The sequence below is a fragment of the Aethina tumida genome, chromosome 1 (assembly GCF_024364675.1).
Source record: "Aethina tumida isolate Nest 87 chromosome 1, icAetTumi1.1, whole genome shotgun sequence".
Taxonomy (NCBI): Eukaryota; Metazoa; Arthropoda; class Insecta; order Coleoptera; family Nitidulidae; genus Aethina; species Aethina tumida.
In genome coordinates this window covers 10,413,251-10,434,200 of record NC_065435.1, presented here as the reverse complement: position 1 = coordinate 10,434,200, position 20,950 = coordinate 10,413,251, and the positions used below count along the sequence as shown (strand labels likewise).

The 20,950-nt window shown below is 30.9% G+C and overlaps 2 protein-coding genes across 3 annotated transcripts; both read right to left on the bottom strand.

Moving 5' to 3' along the window:
- Positions 1-318: 318 nt before the first annotated feature.
- Positions 319-8,574, bottom strand: LOC109595059 (long-chain-fatty-acid--CoA ligase ACSBG2). Its single transcript, XM_049960985.1, has 9 exons — positions 8,197-8,574; positions 7,924-7,978; positions 2,762-2,969; positions 2,572-2,706; positions 2,326-2,521; positions 2,170-2,271; positions 1,715-2,112; positions 816-1,657; positions 319-538 (listed from the first exon to the last, which is right to left on the bottom strand). Exons 2-9 carry the CDS (start codon positions 7,949-7,951, stop codon positions 465-467), a joined length of 1,983 nt encoding a protein of 660 aa, XP_049816942.1. The 5' UTR covers positions 7,952-7,978; positions 8,197-8,574; the 3' UTR covers positions 319-464.
- Positions 8,575-12,140: 3,566 nt separating this feature from the next.
- Positions 12,141-20,735, bottom strand: LOC109595052 (myotubularin-related protein 14). 2 transcript variants are annotated; one of them, XM_049970617.1, is made up of 7 exons: positions 20,074-20,735; positions 19,797-20,005; positions 16,335-16,715; positions 14,521-14,800; positions 14,158-14,459; positions 13,827-14,105; positions 12,141-13,772 (listed from the first exon to the last, which is right to left on the bottom strand). In XM_049970617.1, exons 1-7 carry the CDS (start codon positions 20,293-20,295, stop codon positions 13,643-13,645), a joined length of 1,803 nt encoding a protein of 600 aa, XP_049826574.1. In that variant the 5' UTR covers positions 20,296-20,735; the 3' UTR covers positions 12,141-13,642. The 2 variants fall into 2 exon arrangements, with proteins under 2 accessions (XP_049826574.1, XP_049826575.1); XM_049970618.1 differs by having other exon boundaries at positions 13,827-14,102; positions 20,074-20,723.
- Positions 20,736-20,950: the final 215 nt, after the last annotated feature.

Here is a 20,950-nt window from a genome sequence, read left to right as displayed (position 1 = left end):
ATAATCATATTGTTATTATTAGCATTATTATTACAATAACAAACATTTAAAACAATATTTTAGGTATAAAAATCCAAATATTAAAGTTTAATTTTTTATTTATATATGTTAAATTGTAACAACAAGTTGATTATTTTACATTTGTGTGAATTATTCTACCAAAAAAAAACTGTATTTAGTTTTTGCTCACTGCCAAGGTTAAACAACTGATAAAGACCTACACACCTCATCAAAAATGCAAATTTACCACAGGACACCGTCGATCATTAAGGTAAATAAAACACAATTTGTTTAATAATATATACAATTATCATTCACTTACTTTGTAAAATAATATAATATACATATGTATACATATTTGCACATAACTTTTAAGTAAAAAAATAATTTTATATCATTAGAGTATTTCCCCCTGATTACGTCCTCTAACATTATATAATGAGCATAACTTTTTTGTGGTGATTTTACTCATACATTTTTTCTATGATTGCAGAATACTTTTCTTCCACTATTCGCCTTTTAACTTTCATGGTTGGACCTGCAAAACAATCATCTATTAAATGGAATCATATTTCAAACAGCAACTAAATATAGAACAGAGCATATGAAGCAGCTGAAATATGCTACATAAAACAAGGCCAAGACCTTGCAAAGGTTATAACTCCTGAGCAATACCGTTACGTGTGAACTCAAGTTTTATGACACTGTTACCCGATCATTGTTTGTTACGTTTTATGTTAGCACCTTATGGATCATATGGAAAGGTTAATGGCAATGTTTCTTGTATCAAATGTGTTAATGAACATTTAATTTACCTAATTCGCCTGTGGGAATTGAAAAGTCCGCCGGTAAGATGGACAATTTCTGGATACGTTGGGCGTTGGAGACAGCTTGAAGGTTCACTCTGTCGATGCCTTCCTTCAGTGCGTCCAAGAGGCGAGAGTCTGGGCCAGCCTGAAGGATCTCACTCACTGTCTTGGCCGGACATCCTAAGCTTTTCAGCCATTCTTGCACGGTGGGCAACAAGGTATCCAAAGGCTTTCCAGTTTCGGAGTCGACGTCGGTCTTGAAAGTCAACAGAACAGACAGGAACTTCCGTTTGTCGCCGATTAGGAACGCGTTGCTGATGTGCGGGAGCTCACCCTGGACCATTTGTTCAATGGGCACAGGTGCTATGTTCTCACCTCCGGCGGTGATGAGCAGCTCCTTGAGCCTGCCAGTGATGTAAACGAATCCATTTTCATCTATTCTTCCAAGATCACCGGTATGGAACCAACCGTCTTCATCCAAAGCTTCCTCAGTTTTGGCTCTTTCGTTCAAGTAGCCCATGAAGACGTGCCTGCCGTACATGCACAGTTCCCCTTGGCCACTGACCTCAGGATTGGCGATCTTGGATTTCATGCCGGGGATTGTTTTGCCGATGGTCTCCAAATTCCATTCGGATTCGGTGCAAATGGTGTGTGCCCCGCTGGCTTCCGACATGCCGAAGCACTCGCTGATTGGCAGATCTATGCTGAGGAAATACTTCTTGATATCAGCCGATAGGGGGGCAGCTGCCGACACGCAATAAGTACATCTGCTTAAGCCTAAAGCCTGTTTAATTTTTTTAAATATTAAGTTGGAGGCTATGGAGTAACCCCAGCCGGGCGCCTGCGCACTGAAACATAAACGCTTCTTGTACAACCTCAAAAACTGCCTATTTTAATTAGCTTACCCATTAAGTCTTCCCAAATGGTACTCCAGAGCTTGACGCTTAGCCCAACCAGCAATAGTTTTTTTGAGGTATCCATTCTGAGCCGCAATTTGCTGCATCTTTTCGTAAATCTTCTCGTAAACTCTGGGCACAGCCAGGAACTTGGTGGGTTGTACTTCTTGGAGGGTGTTCACTAAGCTGCCTCTCAGAGCATTTTTGTCGGCGAAATAGACGGCTGCTCCCATGGTCATCGTAAGATATATGTCCACAACCTGAGCTGCCACGTGGCTTAAAGGAAGAAAGCTGACGATGACCTCCTTGCCTTCGTGCATGTCTACCCTTTCGGAAATCGCCAACGCGTCCCACGTCAGGTTGTCGTGACTCAACATGGCACCCTTAGGATTTCCCACTGTACCTGACTAAAAAAATTTTGGCTGTAACATAACTGGGGGAGCTACAAATGTTGAAATACTCACCGTGTACACGAGGGTACAACATTCGTTGACGGCGACTGTTTTTAGCACCTCATCCAACCTTTGATCGTCTTCCTTTTCACCAATTTCCATGACTTGCTTCCACTGCAACAAAGTTCTTAAGTACACTTAAACTAATTGGTCCAGTATTGGACTTACACTCAAAACACCTTCAGCCTTTGGTTCACCGACATATTGTATTATAGCTTTCAGTTGGGGCAATCTGGATTTAATGGCAAGGATCTTCTCCAATTGCTTTTCATCTTCACAAACGATAATATTGGCATTACTGGTGTTGGCACAATGGAAGCACGCTTCACTGGAGTTAGTTGTGTAAATACCCGTAGCAATTCCACTAAAAAATCACTATTAGATGGAATCTATTGAAGTGGAAGAAGTCAATACCCTGCAAATATAGCTGCCAGGTCTGATATAAACCACTCGGGACTATTAAATCCTATAATACAAACTGAATGGCTTCTCTCTAAACCTAGGTGCAGAAACGCCTTGGCACATGTTCTCACTTGTTTAAGATATTCTCTAAAATTTCCAATATGAGACCACTATTTAATAAATTAGACCAGTTTAGACATACGTATATGTAATAGTGTTCCATTTGTTTTGTTCTTTGTATGCAAGAGCAACGTTGTCGCCGTACTTCTTGGCGGCTCTATGTAAGAGACCGGGAACTGAGACCGGAGGAGTTGTTTCAATGGCCTTGCCATTTTCTGGAATTCGTAATTTTACTCTGGATGTGATATCTGTTGTTGTGGTACTTTCAGCTTCCAAAATTTGGTCTGGTCCTGAAATTATGAGTGATCATTAACGAGTAATCCTAACAAATTAATTTAATTAAAGGGAATTTTAGACTTTACAGTCTTATTATTTTAATGTCCTCGGTAAATATATATAATTAATTTAAAATGAAAAACATGGATCAATTACTAGTAGTGAAGGTACTGCTAAGTGGTAAGATGGTGAAAATTATGTTGTAATTTACGCAAATCAGCAATTATTTACATGTCACATGTATAGGAAGACTTTTTGACATTGTCATATTGTTTATGATGTAGTAAAAAAGTAATTTAATTTGGCAATATAATTTTAAACACATAAATTGTTATTTATTTCATACACAATCTCGATTTAAGTACCATGGGTATTGTTTTAAGTAAATTTTTTAGTAACAATTAATGCTGATGCATTAAAAACGACATGAAAATTTTTATGGTTCTCCGAACAAAGAAATAATAACTTGCAATGATGCATGTAGATAATTTTAATTGAAAAACAAAGATATTAATAGATTTAAAATAAAATCCAAATCAACAAGTAAGTTTTTGTTTGTGCAACAAAATTTTTATTAAACTGATTTATTACTTCGCCTTAAATTGTTTAAGCAGATAGTTTCTATGTGATGCAATATACTAAACATTAGTGGTTTTTAAACAAGATAAAAATGAGAAATAAACGACTTACCTCATATATATATTTTATTGGAAAAGTATTTACCTTTACCAACAAAATCACTTGAAAATGAGTTTCTACTTTATCTCAAATTTTATACCCAATTTTAAAGTGAAACAGAATCAGACAACAACTAAAACTTTTGTTATTATTCATTTTTTCAAAAGTTATTTTGTATTGATTTAAAATTTTGACATTTTTCTCATTTTCTGACGCAACCATCAACTTTATGGGAAAATTTTAATTTTAATCAACCAAGGAACAACTAAAACTTTTGTGGTTCTTAAAATAACACAAAAATGAAGAAAAAACGATTTACAGTATGTATATTTTTAGAGGAACAAAATATCTTAAAATGAGTTTTTACCTTATCTTAAATTTTATACCCAGAAAGTTTTAAAGTGAAACAGAACCAGGAAACAACAAAAACTTTTGTGATTCTTAAAATAACACAAAACTGAGGAAAAATAATTTATTATTATACATATTTTTTAGAGGAAATGTAATTAACTTTATCAACAAAATCTCATAAAAATGAGTTCCTACTTTATCTTAAATTTTATACCCAAAAAGTTTCAAAGAGAAACAAAACCAGGGAACAACTAAAACTTTTGTGGTTCTTAAAATAACACAAAAATGAGGAAAAACAATTTATTATTATACATATTTTTTAGAAGAAATGTAATTAACTTTATCAACAAAATCTCATAAAAATGAGTTCCTACTTATTCTTAAATTTAATACCCAAAAAGTTTCAAAGTTAAACAAAACCAGAGAACAACTAAAACTTATGTGGTTCTTAAAATAACACAAAAATGAAGAAAAAACAATTTACATAATGTATATTTTTAGAGGGAATATATTTATTATTTTTTATCAACAAAATCTTATAAAAAGGAGTTCCTACTTTATTTGAAATTTTATACCCAAATAGTTTCAAAGTGAAACAAAACCAGGGAACAATTACATCCTTTGTGGTTCTTAAAATAAGATAAAAATAAGAATATATATATTTATACATATTTTTTAGAGGAAATGTAATTAACTTTATCAACAAGATCTCATAAAAATGAGTTCCTACTTTATCTTAAATTTTATAGCCAAAAAGTTTCAAAGAGAAACAAAACCAGGGAACAATTAAATCCTTTGTGGTTCTTAAAATAAGATAAAAATGAAAAAAAAAACAATTTACAGTATGTATATTGAGTAAAGTATGTAAGTATTTGAGAAAACCTCTTAAACTGAGTTCCTACTCTATCTCAAATTTTATACCCAAAAAGTTTCAAAGTGAAACAAAACCAGGGAACAACCAAATATTTTGAGATTCTTAAAACAAGATAAAAATGAGGAAAAAATAGTTTACAGTATGTATATTTTTTGAGAAAAAGTAGTTGTCTTTATGGAGAAAATATCTTAAAATGAGTTTCTACTTTATATCAAATTTTATACCCAAAAAGTTTTAAAGTGAAACAAAACCAGGGAACAACAAAAACTTTTGTGATTCTTAAAATAACACAAAAATGAGGAAAACCAATTTACATTATGTATTTTTTAGAGAAAATGTAATTGTCTTTATCAACAAAATCTCATAAAAATGAATTACTACTAAAACTTTTGCGGTTCTTAAAATAAAAAAAATTGCATTATGTATAAAATTAATTTCTTACACTTAAATTTACAAAACTTGTAGTTTTTGAAACAAGATAAAAATGGAGAAAAATCTTACATACAGTTGGTGACAAAGTATTTGATCTTTACTAACAAAAATCTGATCAAAACGAGTCGCCACTCCACCTCAATCATTACAACCACTAAGTTTCAGTCTGAAACAAAAAACCGGGACACGCAACTAATTTTACGGGTAGTAAAATTTTATTTCAGCCATCGATACGTTTATTTAGCTGACTGTTTTGACTCGTACACCAGTACGCGACAATGTGAAACGTGACCATAAGTAAAAATAAAAACATTCTTTGATTCCTAGTGTCGGCCGGGCATGGTACACCAAACTTAACGATAATTCATTTGTTCTGCATGTGCTTCACACACCATTGTAGGTTCATTTGGAAAATCGTAAAAGTTTTAAAGGCTCATGAATTTTAATACCTAGTCACAAACCAAAGCCGTCCATAACGAATTGATTTGTCGTAATGGCTGTGTTAGGACTATATAGTCCCCTATAACTATTCTAGGCCCCCGAAAATTTACAGAACGTTTCTTTGTGTAATTTACACTTGTTTTTTTATTTTTATTTTAGTCGAATTGGTTGACGTGGAGACTTTTAACGTCGTACCACTTCATTGACGTCGTTCATACCAATTTCATTAATATATTCAGAGGTTTTCTTATTAAAATTAACGTGGTTAGATCTGGGTCACAGCGTCTAAATATTTGGATAAACAGTGAAAGGCTAAACAAAATCAACAATTTAGAAATTGTGATCAGCAACCAAATATAGTAGAACAAAAATGAATTAAAAGCTCCTCTATTAATATCTAATTAAACAGCCAACAATTAAGAAAATTTAAATAATAAGACCTTCGGTACGTTTCCAAATTAACCATTTTATGGCCCAACAAAATAATTTTTAAAATCAATATTTGAATTTCAATAAATTGTGCTGTGGACTCACCTCTCATGTTCATTGCTTGCACTGTCGATTTCTTAAGTGGACATTTCAAATAAAAACGCACGTATTTTAATTACCCGGCGCTGGTATTGTTAGTAATTTAATTAAAAAAATATATGTCATTATAACTTCCTGGACACTGCAACGTGAAATTTTACGTGCACGAAATAACACAATCGAAGTTTAAATTAACAGTTCCAATGAGGAATTAAGGGGTATTAAAAAAAATTAAACACCACCTTGGTTAACGAAGGTGGCAATGCAAAATAATGAAATAATTGCTGTGCTTGAGTTTTAATTGTTTTTTTTTTTAATAAGTTTAGGACCCACACACACATCGAAGGTGTTGAAATTCCTTCATTGTGAAAAGATAATTAAAACACAATCAATATTAGGAGGTCATTTTGAATATCTTATCTGAGAAAAAACACGGAAGACAAGACCAGTTGGTCATGTTTAATGGCTGTGTACTTTTGGTGAACTTTGTGCTCAAACAACGACAACGAAAATCGTTTGGAACACAAAATTTGGCCGATTATCGAGGTCAACACATTTCCTCTCCCAATAAAATTGGCCCAAAGACAGATTTTATGTAAACAAACCGAAAATATTCCACGGTTTTTTGATAAGTCTACACATACAATTAGTGTGTATGACATTTGACATAAGGAAGATTAAAAAGAGGTTCATTATTCAATAATGCCTCAGATCTTCAAGGTTATCATTAACCAGTTATCTCTCCAATAACTTCTTCGTTGTTTTAGACGTGACTGAAAGTGGTTAAACACGTGCACAAAATCATAAATGATATTAAGATGCATCTTGATAGTACGTAGGTCAAATATGTATGTCTTAGTTTTGACGTCATTCAACAAATTCACGTAACAAGTTATTAACGTAAGGACGAACAATCGATTACAACAATCGTCAATAATTTTTAGCATGAATTACACCTTAATTAACCATTATCTCACGTGTACAGCCCAAAATTCATTTTTATTATTATTATATTATTAGCTTCTGGGATATTCAACGATTTATTTAACTAAGTGATGTTGCAAAAAATGTACAATATTTAGATAACATTCACTGGAATCTGATATAGTTTGGTCTTCACACATATTGGGTGATATCAATCATAAAAAGGTGATAAAAAGTAATTTAAGGGATTAACCCTCTTAACTGACTGTATCAGGTTGTTGTTATAAAATAAGGTGCATCAATGGGAAATTATGTACTTAATTATTTTGTACATTTATTCCTGGAAATACTTGGAATAATCATAAAATAAACAAAATGACAACGTCAAATTTAGATTTTTTCCCTGAGGTTTTATATTTTTATGCAGTTTTATGTGATTTATTGGTAAATTTGCAATATTTTTATTAGAAAATGTCACACTGTGGTCTGTTAACTGTTAACTTAAGTGACCACTGGGTAATTGTGTTAATAAATTATTTGAGGCTAAGATTTTATTATTATTAATTGCCTCACCGCACTATTAATATAAATTAATTGGAGGACAGGTAAAAAAAAATGTGTGGTCAGCCAAAATTTAAAGTATAAAATTGTCCAGTGGACAGTATTTTGTGCAGGCATTGTATAAAATCACGCGTTGTCCCACTAAATATTCAAATAAGCTTATTTAACATTTAACTCACCATTATTCGGTCCCGGGTTTGCGTCCATTATGAGCGGAGTATCAGTATTTTAATCCTGAAAATTAATACGACAAGTGAATCATATCGCATCGGTCACTACCGCGTACGCAAAGAAACAAAACGCAACTAAACACATTGAATAACTAAAGTGCAAATTGTAATAATATATTGTGATTACATGCATGTGCAGTTGTACTTTAACCATTAGAAATTTTCGTCGGTTAATTAGACACTTGAATTAGTACTTCAACGGAAAAAAAAATGGGTACTCACCTAAATAATTATGTCGTAAGTGTTGCGGTGCGTAAATTAAAACACGTTCGACTCATTTAAGCGCCGGACCCCAAATTGGTTATCTCTTTTTGGAGTTTTGTTGTCGACCGCTTATCAGGCCGTATCCTAATCACCCATAACCAAAGGACACAAAAAGGTTGTTTCAATATTAATACACGATCAGCAACACCAACAACCACCGGATATCGAAGTACGCGACGCGTCGTACCGCGTGAACATCTCACTGGTACCACCGGCACCCGGATCCTCGCATCGATTTTTTATCACCGTTTCTGCCCCCGACTCGCGTTATCTCGCCACTTCGAAACCAACCCGCGGATTCCGGTTGTTCTTTTCAAATCGCGTACCGTCCGCCGTCCATGTCCGCGGTCGGTGTGAGGTGTCCCAGCGGGTCTACAAGCGGTCGCACCGCGACCGAACCGGCGACACTCGGAGTTCCCGTTAGCACCGTGCCCAAAAAATTTTCTTCGTGGCCGCGTACCAAATACGAATTTCTAACTGTGCTCGTACCAAACGCAACACCATTTTCCTGTCCGCAAATGGAATTTGATTCGTCTAATTTAATGATTAGAAACGGAAACAATGGACCTTAAATTTGTTAAAAAATTTACTACTAGTTGGTTTAGGTTTAGGTGCTCTCAGTGTAAATTTTATGACCCGTTGAGTCAATATCCTGTTCATAAATTGATCGGGATTCTTTCTGTTGTATCTTATCAGGAAATTCTGGTGACTTATTCTGTCTGCATATCTGTTTCTCTGGATAAAATGAGTAAATAGATAACATTATTCAGGGTGATCTAACAACAAGGCAACAATAAAGTCTAGCGGGATTATTCATTGATTATTCCACATTTTATTCAAACAAATAATAATATTCAATTTTGTTAAAGATCAACCTAATTAAAAAAATGTACTTTAGACCACACATATTAGATGGCTTAGTTTTAAACAACACCAAACTGGTTTTAATGTTTGCCAAATAAATAATAGCTGATGTGTGGGTCTGAACGGATTGTTTAATCTGTTAATTTTAAAGGCAAATGTTTATAAATTCACGTTGTACTATAATAGTAATTACGTCGGTACATTGACAATGCAAGTATGGTAATAAAGAGATTAAACAAAATCAAATTTATTTTCGCATTTAATTTCAATTAGTTTTACATAATTAATCGAGGTATTTATTATTAATGTGGATAATACTATTATTTTATAAATTTAATTAAATCAAAATATTGAATTTAATGTAGATTATGGCGAATCCGCCAAAATTTAAAAATAAATTTATAGTTTTCAGTAACCGAAAATTGTGTACGTTAATATTTTAACTATTTATAAACATTAAAATGTGAGCTGATTAAATTATCTAAAAAGAAAACTGACTTAAACCACATATTATTAATTATGTTATGATAAATTATATTAATTTTAATTTGAAGTTATTATCACTCAACATAAACAATATTTGTTGGGCTAAAATTATTTAATATATACCAATCGAAAATCGTTTGATCCGACTGAATTTTGAGTGAGATATTATGCACAACAGAGACAGAAAAACTCTGCAAATTTGCTTCGAAGTGAGAATTTTTTTACTGTCTATGTCATGTATGATGTCTCTCTCAAAATTCAGTAAGATCAAAGCTTTTCCAATAGACATATTCACTCATTGTTTGTGAGCTTATGGATAACGGAAAAATGATTTTAAATTTTTATAGCAATTATAAGTTGACTTCAATTACTTTTCCAATTAGTTTTGAATAAATTTTAATTTCCGGTTTCACCGGAAGTGACATCAACTTTATTATTTTTAATGGAACACCCTGTATATTTTTTTAAATTTTAAAACTACATGTAATTACAAATAAAATGACTATACCATGTCCTATACCTAAACCGTATAGTTTTTGAGTTATTAACTTTATTCCAAACATTTTTAACAGATTGATGGTCTAAATAAAACGTCTGAAAAGCCACCAATTTTGGTGTTGGAAAGATTATTTTTACCACACACGTTAAACAAAGTCCATTCTATAAAGAGCCATTTTTAATGCTCTCAAAATTTTATATAGGGTGTTTGGTATTTGTCTCTAATTGTGTACATTTTCAAAAATTAATAACTTTGTTATTTTCAACAAAACCTTATCTTTATTTTACCATAATTCAATTATATATTAAAAAATCTTTCGATTGATATAAGGATTGTCTATACAAAAAATGAATATTAACAGAGATTTTAACAAAAATATAAAAATAACACTGATTTTCCTTGTGTACTGATAATGGCAGTCTCAGTTATCTCAGTTAATAATCATTTTATAAATAAAGACTATTTATATCTTTCGAAAGGTTTTTTAATATTCAATTTAATTATGTTAAAACATACATGGTGTTACATTGAAAATAATAAAGTTATTGATGTTTTGAGAAGCACAACATTAAACGTAAATAACGAACACCCTGTATAATATTTGGAAATACTGAGTATGGCTCCTTATAGAATGATCCTTGGTTAATGTGAATGTCAAAAATGAAGTTTCCAGCATCAAAATTGGTGCCTTTACAGAGAGGCCATCAATCTGTCAAAATTTTTGAAAAAAAATTAATAACTCAAAAACTATTGGATTTAGGTATAGGACGAGATATAGTCATTTTATTTGCAATAACATGTAAAATTTAAAAATATAAAAATATACAGCGTGTTCCATTGAAAATAACAAAGTTGATGCCGCTTCCGGCGAAACCGGAAACGAAATTTTGTTCAAAATAAATTATAAAAGTAGTTGAAGTCATGTTATAGTTTCTATAAAAATTTCAAATCAATACCTTTTTTCGTTCACCGTAAACTTCTAATGAATAAGTGGTGATAACAGGTGAGTCACATACATATTAAATAATTTGTAATTTAAAATATTTTTTCATCGATTAATAATTACATGTAAGTACGTGCATTGTCAATACTGTTCGGGCAATTGTCTAAAGTTATTTATTATGACATTAGTGACATTTCTAAGCGGAAGAACAAATGGATATTTAAATGTATTCTTTAATTTCAATTCAAAGAAGCTTCCTTGGAAGCACAAAAATCCTGTGTTTGGTTTACACATTATTAAATAAATATGCTGCGACAATTTATATCTTTAAATAATATTTTATTTATTTTGACGTTGTGTTTAATTATCTCGTTATCAATGGAGTGTATTAACATTTGTATTGTTGTATATTTTTAAATTTCATTCTGATAACAATTTTTTATAGTATTTTAATACTGTATTTAATTACCATGAAGTGTTGTTGGGTTTAAATAAAGTTAATAAATACAAATATAAAATTTATTTCAATTTATATATTTTGAATGGACCATGTTACATATGTATGAACTCCTAAAGAGATTTTAGGAATAATTATCCGCCATTTTTATAAATATTTATGTTAGTCTTGCGAAAGTTAATTAGAAATGATATTTGACTCAGAAATACTTTAGTAACTTAGGAATTTAGAGACTAAAACGTTAAAACAATTAGAAACATATTAAAAAGTATTTTATCAATTAGTAATTATAGGTTCGTGTGTTGTCAATACAGTTAGTCACTCAGTGTAATTGTCCAAAGTTATTTATTACGACATTAATTGCATTTGCAGCCGGAAGAAGGAAAGGCTATTTCAATGTCTTCTTTAATTTCAATTCAAAGAAGCTTCCATGAAAACATTCGTTTGTCTTATCACAAAATACTGAGTTTAGACGTCATATTATTAAATAAATATGCTACAATTAATCTATATCTTTAGAGTATCTCTTTATTTTATTTTGAAGTTGTATTGAAGTAAAAATATATTCCATTCAGCAAACCGTTTTGTACAGTACTTTAATGCTGTTTTTAAATACCATGAAGTGTTGGTTGGGGTTAAATAAAAACAATAAGTACAAATATAAAATTTATTTCAATTTCCAATTTTTTCTTTGAAATGACAATCCAATTACTTTTTTTACATATAAATTAAGCCATTTAATACGAATAAATAACATTTATTCGTCACAATTAAAAATAACACAGTTTTTAACATGTAATCGTCGACTTCGCCGCTAATATGGTTTATTAAGGAACCATGGAACACAAGCATCGCAAACTCAGCCTCGAAGAACACTTGCTTTCCATGGCCCCCAATGTTTTTTTTTTGCACAATATAAATAAACACACAATAAATCACAATAATAATATCTTAAAGCATACTATCACTCAACATTAGCAACATCTGATGGGTTAAAATTTAATAGTGGAATAAAAATAGTCAGACGAAGCTAACTTCTTTTAAATCTCAACAATTGGCTCACAAGTAAACAACTCACACATCACATCATGTTAAAAATTAAATGCATTTGTGGAAATAGATTATTAAAGTCTCTGATTTGCCAGTATTGTCAATTTATTGCAAATTTTCTAGTACTGCAACGTGAAACACACATTTTTCATTCATTTAGTCACTGATGGAGTTTATAACATCTTTGAATTTATAGGAACACTTACAATGTACATTTAGAATGAGCCATGTATGTTATATATGTACTCTTAAATAGACTTTATGAGCAATTATCCACCAGATTTAACAATATAACTATTAAAAATTCAATGTGAATTATAAGTCTTGTGAAAGTCAATTACATGTAACGTTTGATACAAAAATACTGTAAAAAAGTAGGAGTTTAGTAGGCTAAAGCATGTTTGAAATAGCATCAAAACAATTGGAATAAAATTAATAAATAATTATACGTTCGTGTATTGTCAATACAGTTAGTTAGTTATCCAGTGTACTTGTCCAAAGTTATTTAGTATGACATCTGTAATCGGAAGAACAAATGGATATTTAAAGTCCTCTTTAATTTCATAGGAGCTTCCATGGAAGCTTTGTTAAAATTGTAGTGATTAGAGTGAACCTACTAAACACCTGATTCTATTGGCAGAAATGAGTTGGGAACATTTGAAGTGTTAACAAAAGGTCTTGTAAATATGCGTCCCAGAATAGTAAATGTTTCCAGTTTTCCACCAATTACAAGCACTAACGAAAACACGTATCAATAAATATGCGTTTCCGATAGTGATTTAATAAAATTACTATTATGTAACTGTTAAAAGTCTTTTTACAAATGATGTAATTGATTTGGCAGTTCACAACATGGAAAATTTAACCTTTAAATTTATAAAACGCGAATCTGTAAGTATATTTTTGATATCGACAAATAAATACAAAAATATAAATCTATCAGTCACAGTCGATATGGCTTTATAAATATAAAGGAACACTATTTGGCTTTGGTTGTAATTTTAAGATTTGAACACATTAAAAATTTTAACAAAAATAAATTAACTATTGACTACATACAAAAATCCTTACACTAATCAGTCAATAAAATTAAAAAGGATTATTATTAATAACCGGTTATTCTTCTGACAATACCAGACATGAACGATTGTTTCGTGTAGCCAACGGTTGTGTGGCCAATTGTCTTGTGATAGGTCTTATAGAAGATTTTCCGAACCCTCTGAAGCCTGCTGCGCCTGAAATACATAAGCATTAACAACAAGTCCTGTGCGAACGTTTTAAATAGTTACCTCGTTAAAGGCTGTCTTTTTCCGATGTGCCGAGCCGGCGACAACGATCCCTCCCTGGACGGCGACGTGGCGGAATGCGGATTCAAGTTCAAGTCTTGCGATGAATACGATCCAGTTTCAGTTATGAGTTGCCAATCGTTGTTGCTGTTACCAGAAACCGAATCTGGTACATTAATGGGAGACGTCCTTTGCACTGGACTCTTCCGCGAGGGTGGCGACAACGATTTCCTCCCTTGGTTTGATCCCACATCCAATAACGAGCTTCCTGATGGATTCCTGCTGAACAACACAATTAAAACTTGGACGCTTTAGTTATGCTATTAAACCATACCCGTTGGATTCGTCTTCACTGCCCGAGGTGTTTAGGGATGCCAAGCTGTACTCATCGTCCTCGATGAATTTGAGCATGTAAAAGCAGAAAAAGAATATCTCCTCCTTTTTCGATATCCTGGTCTTGAGCCGATGGGAAAACAGGAACCAATCGAACGCTATACAAAAGTATAATATCTGATACTCGTCGAGATTCTGGTGGATCAGGCCGTCGGCCCATAAACTCAGTCTTATCAGCGAAATGAACAGCGGAGTCCTGTCCCAACCGCTGATGCAGTGCACTAATATACTGTCATCGCTTTTCTAAAAACAAAAACAACAGTTAACAAAGTGTTATTTTAATCGAGTCCAACCCAAGTGGTACCTCTAAATAATTGAGTATATATTTCAGGTAATTTTGCGTGAGGGTCACCGTGTCCCAATGGCGGAAGGCCTCGTTCTCCAATGTGGTCTCGATTGGCGGTGAACCCGGCAATATTAAGTTGGCATCACAGAATGTGGGGTCCCAGCAAAATGTCAGGTCTCTAGCTTCGAAGCCATTCTCGGTGAATTTGCTGAAGTGTTCACAGCCAGGGTATGGCAGGCCGATTATTTTAAACTGTAAGTATCTGTTCTCTCTGTCGACTTTTTCTGACGATGAAATCCTGAAAAAAAAATTTAATCAACAATGAATTTATACATATTTTTCCTGTTTTGTGGGTGTTTCATTCGTTCACAGTGTTCAGGAGTTAGAAAATTTAAAATTAAACATTATTTAAGATATTTCGTAGGATTTAATTCAAAATTTGCCCAATAAGTACATAAAACCATTTCAATACTGTATCAATGTGCTATTGCACATGTACGTTATGTGCCACTATTTAACAATACTCTTAATGGTAACACTTTATTCTTAAGATTTCATTTAAATAGAAATTATTTTGATTTGGATATAAAATGAATAATTATAGAAGTTATATAGTGTAATTATTTTAAATAAAATATAAAATATTTCGATTTCATTCAATTAGAGATATACATTTCCTAATTAACAATAAATAAAATAAATAATAGTGTGTGCTATTCGTCTAGCTACGACTGTATATGAAAAAAAAAACTAAAATCGTACAGTTTTTCTAAAAAATTAAATTATATTAATCACCTGCATCAATTCAGCTCATATTTATAATATATTTGTATATATTGCTGTAATTATGACCTCTACCACAGTACATTTAAAATGAGGCTAACTACTTGATTGTATATGTAAATTGAAGAAAACTCGATAACAAAAAGCAATTTTTAAATAAATCCATACATGTTACTAACACATCATTTGCTGTTGGTCTTTGCCATATGCTGAGGAACTCTTAATTTAGAAAATATAACTGTGGAGCCACTTGATAAGGAAAAATTATTATAAATACATTTATTTTATGTAGTTTACAGACTATTATTTAAATTAATAATTTTATGTATCACCTGAAAACAGTCTGGCAAAATTTAGCTCCAATAATATTATTTTAAATTCCTTTTTTCCAAACTTATAAAGAATAAGAAAATGTTAGAAATTACACCTCTGTAACATCTTTATTTATAACTAGATTTTTAAGATAAGATAAGAATGATAACAATTGAATGGCATCCTTCAAAATGAGTACGTACATACTTAATTTTAATGAAAACATCGCATACTTAATATGCAAACATTGTTAAAGATCATTGTTATTCTAAAACAGAAGTGTTTTAACAATACGAAAGAAGCAACAAAAGTCTGTTGCATTTTATTTTGGCCTCTAAATGAAAAACTTGTCATGGATACGTAATTACTGATGTTTCTAGTAAATTCAGCTTCTGTAAAAACTAAATTAATTAAATTAAAAATAAATAGTTAAGTACAGTAAATATTGATTCCCAGTTTAATTAACTTCCTTCAAAAATATTACATTTTTAATATATAAAAATGTGACTACAAAAGAGGGAAATGTATATCCTTACATTTGTTTTAACATTAAGCAACAAGCAACCCAACAGGTATTTAAAAAAACGTTCCTTTTGTATTCCGCATGTTATGTCACGAATGTTTAATTTGACATTGAAATCAATATCCGCCAACTGATGATAATACAAACAACCTCACATAACTGCATTCCAAATTAAAAAAAAGAAAACAACAAGTCACCTCAACACCCAACTTACTTAAGTCCGTATTTGCATTTCTTCTTCTCGACCATCAGATCGACAATCCCCTTAACTTTGAACCTCTTAAGGACCCTAATGTCCGCGCCACGCAAAGTATTGTGCGAGTTAAAGAAACTCTCGACTTGTTCGTCCTCGTTGTCCGGCACAACGTCGTTATTCACGACCGGCGGTTCGATTTTCAGTCGTTCCGATTCCGTTAGGTCACTGTCGCAACAGGCACCACGACACACGGCGTCCTCGGCTTCGTAGCCGAACAACCTGTAGAAGAAGCTGAAGCCCCGCTTCAGAAACATCTCGCAACCGCATGAAATCGTCGCCGACCGGCACACGTATCTGTTCTTGTAGAAGATCACCGGCATCACCGTGCGGTTGCGACACCTGAAAATTCAATGTGACTTGTATTTAATTATATACATTTTAAACGCAATAATAATTATGAATGACAATTTAATTAAGAAACCGTAATTAAAGTAAAAAAAGTGTATCGTTTTGTCTGGATTTGACAATGCCTGGCACAGTGTTTTTAATTGAATCTCATTAAATGGTTTTCTTTGTTAAAAAGAATTGACTGGCATTTATTCACTGAAAATAAAAGCAATCGTATAATCTTATTACAACCAAGAATATAATAAAATGTATCAAAAATATGAGCTGTACTGGTCAATCTAATACATTTTTATTTTTTATTTTTCAATGAACAAAATTACAGCATCAACTTTTTACTTTATGGTCTTTCATTGCTCTCTGTGAATTTAAATTACCAAAATATCGGTAGTAAATAATTGATTAATTAGAATTATAATTACTTAATTATTGGTTGAAGTGAAACTGCAAGGGAAATTATAATTCAACGTTATCAAGACCGAGAGAAACAAGAAGAGGTGGCTAAGAGTTTATAGAATACGAATATAGTAGTTTTTATAATAATTATATTGGCACTTCACATTAAATAAAATTGCTAATAATGACCACCACTGTATTTCGAAAAATATGACTAATTTAATAGAGGAAATTTGTATTACAATGACTTCTATTAAGCTAAAGATTGCATTTAATATTTGAATTAAGCACGTAACAATAAAAATATTTTAAAGCATTACTAATTGTCTTATTAAAAATGATGTGATACAATGATCAATATTTTCTTTAATATTATGATAACAATATGACAAATTGATATTATTTCCAGCTGAAAACAATGGCCTCCCTCAACTCATGATAGAAAATATCATAAGCAGTAAAAAAAGATATACCATACAGTATTTTGTACTTTATCAACTATTTTAACATACTGCTAACAATTTAATTGACGTATTAGTAGTGTATCTTTCTACAAGGAATTGATAACAATATGATAAACAGATGTTTTTTAAAACGTATGCATTACATAATTTTAATGAAATCAATTACACTGTAAACAAACAGAATAAATCAGTGTTGACTTGCTTATTTTTTAAATATAATTCTGGTAATTGCTTAAATTTATATAACAGTGAGGACAAATTTTTCCAACTTTAATTAATTATAATATAAATTAATATGATCATATATTAATTATATTTTTATTTTTATCTATATATATATATATATATATATATGGTAAGAATTATTTGATAAAAGTGGTCAAGGTTTGTTTAAATTCTAGGCAAATATTACTGTTAATACTTTAATAATTTACTACAATTAATATTACTTTTAGCAAAAATATTCTCATAGGTTATTTTAAATTCAGTTTCTGAATGAAACATTTTTAAACAGCGATTTATTTATTTTGTTTTTCTTCTATATTAAATTCTATATATATTTTTTTTTATTTTCTTTAGAGAACTGAAAAATATTCATGTAAAAATATAAATTTAATTAAAATAACATTAATATAATTTTCTACTTTTTTAGATTTTGATATACATAGTTTTTTGGTGACTTATTTATGTTGATTCTTGTACTACACTTACTTATTTTATTCAAAATACGGAAAAATATTTATGTATCATAAAAACAATATTAAAATATAAACATAAAAAAAGATTTTAACATGATTATAAACTATTAGAAAACTCAGTTTCTGTGAAAATCAAAATTAAAAATAAATATAGTTTACATATATTCTGATATTTTTGTATTGATTGTTATACTACACTTTTTTATTTTATTTTATTTTAAATACTGAAACACATTAAAAATAACATAATTACAAAATATGGACATTAAAATATTGTTGTTTTTTGAGATTTTGATATGATAATAACTTATCAGAAAATCTAATTTGACTCTAACTGTTACATTAATGATATTAGTAAATATTCTTGAATTTTATAACTAAAATTTTAAACAAAAAAAGAAATTAATCATGTTTTCATTAAATTCTCTTATCCTACACTTTTTTAGTTAATTTAAAATACTAAAGAATAAATATTTCTGTACCACAAAAACATGAAAATATTTTTTTGCGTATTTAGATTTTGATATAATTATTATTTATCAGACATTCTATTCTGTGATAAATTTAAGATATAAAAGATATGATAGGCACGAAATGTTAACAACTTATTTTAATTGCAATGCTAAAATCAATTTCTGTAAAAATTATACTAATATAATTAAAAATAAATATAGTTTAAATAGACATTCTTCATTATATATTTTCATTGATTGATATACATTTTTTTTTTATTTTATTCAAAATACTGAAAAATGTTTATGTATCATAAAAATAACATTAAAAATAGGGACATTAAAATATTTTTTTACCTTTTTAATTTCTAATACGATTATAATCAAGATTTTATTAAATTTTGTTATACTAATTTTACTTTATTTCATTTAAAATACTGAAGAATATGTTTGTACAATAAAAACAATATAAAAAATATGGGCAAATATTTTTTTAAATTCTGATAGGTTTATAATTTAAAAGGTTGGTTTCTGAACAAATTTAAAATATTGAAATGGTAATAAGTGAACATAACAATTTTAAGTGTTTTTAAATTCTATTTTAAATACCTTGTCCTAGATACCTAATTTTGATGTTTCAAACTTAATTAATTATTTAAAAGTAAACAGTTCAAATTTATGGTTTTTGAGGCCATAAAACACATTATCATTAAAAAACATCAACATATTGATGCACCATAATTATTTAATCATTAATCGGCGATATAAATATAAATATAAAATTAATTAAAAACACGCATTTATGAAAATTTTATAAAACAGATAAAAACAAGGGACATGTGATAAGTTTATAAAAATGCCAGATAATATTTATTAAATATTATGAAGATAACATAATACAATTGCTAATCCATAAACAAGGTAATAACAATTTATGCAATAAGTTGTAAAACAAATGTAATTTTAGCAGAGGGAGATTTCATGCATGTTTTTTAGCTTTAATTAATTTTTTTTTTTTTTGAGTTTTTATAACTGATTTTAACTAACATATATAAATGAACATACCTGGCATCTTTTGACTTTAAGAACATTGTGTACAGTTCTTCAGCGGTGAATGAGTAGGTGTCATTGTAGTCATCCACATTCTTGTCCTCTGTGATGATTGGCAGATGACTCGGATATGTGGGGCAAATGTTACCATTCTTGTTATTCAACACCATAAATTTATAGTCCCTCTTCAGCAGTTCCAGAGCGCATTTCATAATCTGCGAACTCTATAAAAAAAACAACGTAGTTTCAATCCACCTGAGACCGAAAAAAAAATGTGACCAAATTAATTTACCTCCACGGATTCGGACGCAGCTTCGTACTCGTTCTTCTCGAAGTAAACCAGCAAGTCTTTGATGTCCTGTTCGGAAATGTTGACTGGTACATTTTCGGAAAACTCGTCCGGAAAAGTTGGCGAGTCGGTCCCCATTCTTAACATGTCACACATTCTCAGCGCCGTATCGTTAAAAACACGCTCACAACAAAAACCTTCGGACAACCTGTCAAATAAACACATGAACGGACAATTGAAAATCCAATTGTTTTGGTGCCATCAAACGTGCTCGCAGCGGAGTCTCCACCACTCGACAAAGTGTGTCGCGCTCTGCGCTGTTGCCAGTCCTTCCAGCGGATATTCCCCCTGTAGGTCCGACTTTTTTTTTTAAAGAATGCGCAATAAAATACTGCGTACATGCGATATTTTAGCTACGACTTAATTTGGGCATCTGTTAGCACTAAAGGAAGGTCATCCTTGAGTAAATGCGAAGCCGCAACTGATAGTGGAATTAAACCGAAGCCTCCGGTACAGTTTTGATGTGCAACTTTAAATTTTTTGACGACATTTTTTAACAACACCCAAAAACACGTCCCACTAAGTTCAATGCAAAAACAACAGGTGGGAAACGTCCGTAATGTTAAACAATTCCGTCTAAGTCAAATCTCTTATCTGCATCATTTCACAAACTCGAATAACATAAATAAACAATCTTAGCTTCATTAAGCAATCAATCGACATTAACAATAACAACAATAAATGTGCGCGTATTGGTGGTTGCATACAGTGTGGCCATTTGGCAAACCGACTTTCTGGAGTCCAATCTGATTTGGAGGGTTCCTTTTCATTTACTACGTTCGGCTCGTTTCGGTTACCGATAGGAAACGCGACTTGACCG